Source organism: Phalaenopsis equestris, unplaced genomic scaffold, assembly GCF_001263595.1.
Source record: "Phalaenopsis equestris unplaced genomic scaffold, ASM126359v1 Scaffold000022, whole genome shotgun sequence".
Lineage (NCBI taxonomy): Eukaryota > Viridiplantae > Streptophyta > Magnoliopsida > Asparagales > Orchidaceae > Phalaenopsis > Phalaenopsis equestris.
In genome coordinates, this window is record NW_018164464.1 from 2019128 (window position 1) to 2025048 (window position 5921).

The following is a 5921-nucleotide window of genomic DNA, read 5'->3' on the forward strand; positions in this document are numbered from 1 at the left end:
AGAAAAAACATGTAAGATGCCCCTCCCCCCCTTTGGTTGTCGCCCATTTCCCACCGCCATTCTTGTCGATAACGACCACCTGGTGCCGCATACTGCCACTGTCGGCCCCACCAGCCGTCATCCATAACCCCAACCCACTGATCAACACCTCCAACCACTGCCTTCAACCGCTTGTTGTCATGCTTAGATTGATTTTATTTTATTTCCCCAACACAAAAGTAAAACTCATGCATTTGTTTTACAACAGTAAAACAAATCAGGCAACTCCAAAATATTTCAAATACACCACAATTCAATTACACCGCATATTTTCAGCAAACTAAATGATTTCTAAAGCATTCACGTTTTGAAAATAGTAGAGCATGTCCATCTGCTTTGCAAGTTCAATCTTCTTCCTAAATCTCAAACCTTAAAAATAATGAAAAGAATAAAAAAAAACACATCTTAGATATTTTAAAATCCTTTGATTTGGAATGAGACTTTCCAAAACATAAAAAATATGAAGGATCTTTCAAGGATTGGAGAAGTTCTAACATGTGTATCTCTGAGGAAGAGAACAACAACAACAACAAGCCTTTATCCCACTAAGTGGGGTCGGCTACATGAATCATTTTTCTCCATTGCATCCTATTGAGTCATGTTTTCATTTAATTCTAATAAATTAAGATCATTTTTTATACAATATACCCAAGACTTTTTAGGTCTACCTCTCCATTTCCTAACGTAAGTCAAATCTAAAACATCTACTCTCCTAACTTGACCATTAGATGGTCAACATTTAATGTGACCTAACCATCTAAGACGACTCACTCTAATTTTGTCTGTCACTGGATCTGCACCAACCCTATCACGGATATATTCATTTCGTTGTCTCTAGGTGTAAAGCCACTCGTCCACCTAAGCAACACTTAACTTAGTTTTATGCTTCCCTTTTAAAGGCCAACATTCAGCACCATAGAGCATTGCAGGTCTCAACACTATCTTATAAAATTTTCATTTCAGTCTAAGCGGTACTTTTCTATCACACAATCGACCAGAAGCATTCCTCCACTTCAACCAACTAACTTGAATTCTACTAGCAACATCCCCATCCATATCACCATCACTTTGAACAATAAAATGTTTGTTAATTCTAAAAAATGGAGTGTAAGAGCTGAGATACTGAGTTGTGAGTCATGGATCAATGGCTGAGTCAATTATCCAACAGTTGGTCAAACTTTTCTGATTCATGAAACCCAAAAGAAAATAGAAACTTATATGAGAGTACTAGTGTGTACTAGAAGTATCCTTCTAAATGGATCCTATCAAACCTCGAGTTTTCAATACCTTCACTATGAAGTCCTCCTTTCTCATGTCATTCAGTATGGCGGATTTACTCTACCAAGCGAGACTGAGATTGACACTAAAAATTTCATAATTACTGAAAAACTTTTCAGTCATAATAACTGTTGCAAATTTTTAACAGGCTTTCATCACAACATTGGCAAATTACAAATGAAACATCATCACAATTAAGATGGATCGTAGACATAATGCCAGTGAGGCATGAAAAATTTACAATCAAATTTTCCGTAGTACAAAATATCTAATAAAATCAAACCTACTTATATATATTTTCTACAAAACAATTGTCAGTACAGAGGCATTACTAACTATTAAAATTTAAAACTTCAAAAATTACATATAATTGTGAATAGTTTTCAAATATTACATATGAATTGACATAGAGATCAACTACTCTAGTTTTAACTTCCAGGGTCATATCCTTCGTAAGATGTTGTTAACAATTGCACCACTTCAACATAAGCATATAAATCCTTAAGTTTTCCAAACATTCACCTCATCTCACTGGATTAATCAATTATATATAATTACATAAAACGTGGTCAAAATCATAATAGGGATGAGAGAAAGAGATGAGATAATTAACAAAAGGGATTGATAAGACGTTACCCCAAAAAACCATTGTTTTAATACTGTCACCACAGCACACTACACTAATGCTTTTCCATAATTTATTCCTTTCTAAATTTCATCTCATATTTTCTTTATAATTCAATCCTAGAACTAAAACTTTCTATAAACAGTATTTTTTGGCATTTTTCCTTACCACCTAATTCATATGCATTTACATATCTAGCGCATAAATTTTGCGTTTTACACCATCCAAATCCTTAATAACATATCAAAAAGCCCACTATTCTAACTTTTAAAAAGACAAGCCATCTTCCCGTTGTTTTCTCGTTTTCTAAAAACAGAAAAACTCCTTTGAAACATTTGTGCTAGAGTTTAAAATTGAAGAAGAAAATCAAAATAAAAATAAGAGAAAAATGCACTGGACTGAAAGAAGATTGCAAGCAAACAAGATGGAAAAACAAACAAAAAATAGTGGAGTATGTGGCGAAGGGAAAATAATCAAAATTAACAAAGTAGCTCGCACAGGGAGCTCTTGGTTTCAAATAATTAATGGGGAAGGGAAAGGGACCAAATACGAACCATCGAATCTTTTGTCGGTACTAAATTCAGGCTGATATAAAATTCATCAATCGCCTGATAGTCTCAAAAAGGGTAATGAAATGCCTATCAGAACCTTCCACGATCTATCCATTTTTACAAAGATTAGTTTGATAACCTATGAAAATTTTCATCGGTAAAATCTATTAAAAATTAAGAATTTTCTTGTACTCTGAGACACCTAATGACCTATCAAAAATTAAGAATTTCTTGTACTCTGAGACACCAAATGGCCTCCCCAATTTTCCATTTTGGTGAGTACAAATCTGAGAACAGGATTGCGAAGAAGAAAGTTTTTGGACTTACCAGGTTGTATATTGCTGAGAAGATGTTGCTGCATTTTTTAGAACAAGCTATTATTTTAGAGCCATTATTGAAGCAGAAGAAGACTGCAATAACCGCGAATCAAATCTGGTTGCTACAGTACTATAGATTTGTGATTGGAAATTGGAATTGACTGCGGCAAAAAGACCGTAGCAATAGAGGTTGCAGTTGCGGGAGTATATGCAGTAATGAAGGTTATTGTTAGGTTTAGAAGGCTGAGAAAAAAAGGCATAGGGCTCTAATATCATCTGGAGAACACAAGAACAGGATAGTTTTTTTCTTACTCTTCAGTCACTTGATACAAGGAAATATATAAAGTGATTTTAAGAAAAAGAAATAAGGAGGAAAATAGTCTACATCAAAACATGAAAAAAATATACGCTTATATGTTGAATATATACTACTATATTTTAAAATCAGGCACAAAATATGCTTTCACGCCCAAAAAAGTTTAGAATTCAAATAACATTCTATGTTGAATATATACTACTATATTTTAAATTCAGGCTCAAAATATGCTTTCACGCCCAAAAAAGTTTAGAATTTTTTTAAACTTACACACAGATTCATATATACTGGGCTTTGAATTGGATACAAACATCCCAATTACTACCCCAAGTAAGCTCATAAATGAATATTTTTTCCCCTAGCATATATCTGTGGGATTTTGATTCCTTTCCTCGAAATGAATCAATAAGACCCAAGTTTCCTTCCATGACATGAATATGTGAATTCTAATTCTAGCACAAAACAATAGACAGAGATAGCAGGACATAGATTTATTCTCATCATATAAAGCTAACCCTCTCCCCTTCTTGCAAAATAAGCCCTAACCCCAATACATTATGAAGTTAAACGCTTCACTTATAATTGGCTCCAAATGCTAGAAATAAAAAATGCATCAACAAATACAAAAGGATCTTCTACAATTTAACTCACAGTCATCATATTTACATATACAACCCTCTATCAGCAATTCCCAAGTGGCCATAAAAATATTCTAATAATCTTATTGACTGGCTTCTTAGCTTTATATTCTCATCATGACACCGGAGTGTCCCTTTTCTAGGCAGAAATAGTGCAATATCAACACGGACTGCTGATCCTTCTCTAACTAAATCATAGATAGAGCGCCATAGTTCATATTTATTTCAATTTTAATTTGCTGAATTTTGAAGAATTAACAATCGTATCTGGGTAAGATAATTGACCCAAAAAAAAAACAAAAAAAAAATGACAATGGACCAACACTAACATAAAGACAGAAATGAGTGTAAATCTTCTATTAAAAGGGAAAGCAATTTAAGAAAAAATCAAATGTTTCAGCAAGCACAGATAGATGAGCAAATCAAGGAGCCCTTTTATGATGGCAAAGAAAAACGAAGAATTAAAAAGAAGAAATCTATAGATTGTGAAGAGAAATGAAAGTAGGTAAGGAGCGCATTACCTGCCATATGTTATGAGGGCTCGCATCCTCAGATGATTCTTCCGCTTCCATCTTCAATGGGGGTAAGTCAATTATTTGTCGTGGAAAAACTACCATGGAGGGAGAATTTCCAAGAAAAATTTCTCCTTCACTAATGACTGATGATTTTTCAGTTTTAGCAACCTGATCCAACCCATTATCTGTCATTGACCACATGCAGACTGGTAAACCTAATTTGTTTACAAGAAAATACAGCATAAGAGAAAATAACATCTCATAAATCTCATTAAATATCTAAATTACATCGCATGAAAAGAATGTATTGCATTAAAGTGGTAAAACAAGGTCCCTTCCTCATCATATTACATGCAAATATCAACATTAAGAACTATTAATAATTTTTAGCTTAATTTTAATCTACTCAATTTTTAAGCATATAACAATATCATTTGAGTTAGCATAAGAACAAAGACAAAACATATACTCGAGAAGGGTTCAGGATAGATGCTACTATTTAACTCTCTTAGTTTTAGCATCTTCTTATATTTATCCTTATCCCTTTATTTCACATGGTAGTTCCCTGATTAAAGCCAAACAGTCAGGCGCCTGTGGCCTAAAAAGAAGAGGAATTCTACGTTCTTTTACATCAAACAAAATTGTTCTCCACCTACCTCTTACTCTCTTATATGTGCCTTTTATTTATTTTGTGTGTGGAGTGGAGAGCCGAAGCCCAGTGAAATTCTCAAAGTCGCACCAAATGGGATATAAATTTGCACTTCAATCAGTGAGACAAGAATCAAGTGCTTGCTCGGTCTTTTTCCTTTTCTCATTTTACCCGAGAACATGCGAAGAATGTCCAAAAGCTAAGCAGTAAAAACTAAAAATGTAATCCAAACCAAACAAAGTATACTTGAGGAATTAATTAGTTATACTTGCACACAAAACAAATACCCTATCTATTTATCATTGGCACAAAATAAAAACCTCATCCAAGTTATATAAAAACAATCTTAAAGGCACCACAAACAAAGTAGAAGAGGTTTTGCATGATGACTTCATCTACAAGTATCTTAAAATATTATTCCTTATGAATATGATGCTAAGCTGAAAAATATAATTCATGTCATATGCAATTTTGATTTATTTTTCATTACATATTTATATCTAGTAATAATTGGAAGCCTCACCTACAATATCTAGAACAAATCTTTGAGAATTTATTTGACTACTAGCCCTTACGTAACCTCAGAAATTGCAAAATAGCTTGCCTTCAACTATTTATCTAAGTATAGCTTCGTTGCAGGGAAAAGCGAGCCAAAATTTGTGTCTTAAAATCAAAGTTATATAGGAATCGCGAAGATCAAAAATGGTAAATGGAGTCAAGACTTTATGAGCGCTCATGCATACATTAAGTTCAATCATCGCTTAACAATTAGAGCTGCCCTCTTATATCGTCTCATTAAGTCTAGCTGAAATTCTGAATTGGAGAAAAAGGGAAGAAAAACTCCAATTATTGAAAGGATCGCACAATCACGTGCGTTAGACTTACCTAATTTACAAAGGCCCTTCAAGTTGTATTTTGAGGCTTAAAACTACGAATTCAAAAAGTAATGATATATATGGGAAACCTATAGCATATCTGATATCACCCTAAGAT

General features: G+C 33.5%; 1 protein-coding gene across 1 annotated transcript in view; it reads right to left on the minus strand.

The window, feature by feature from the left end:
• Nucleotides 1-4496, minus strand: part of LOC110018479 — a 22996-nt gene extending 18500 nt beyond the window's left edge. Inside the window, exon 1 of the mRNA XM_020715811.1 lies at nucleotides 4286-4496. Within this exon, the coding sequence (XP_020571470.1) occupies nucleotides 4286-4480 (195 nt within the window). The 5' untranslated portion in view covers nucleotides 4481-4496. The remainder of the gene's footprint in view (nucleotides 1-4285) is intronic.
• Between the last annotated feature and the right edge of the window lie 1425 nt (nucleotides 4497-5921).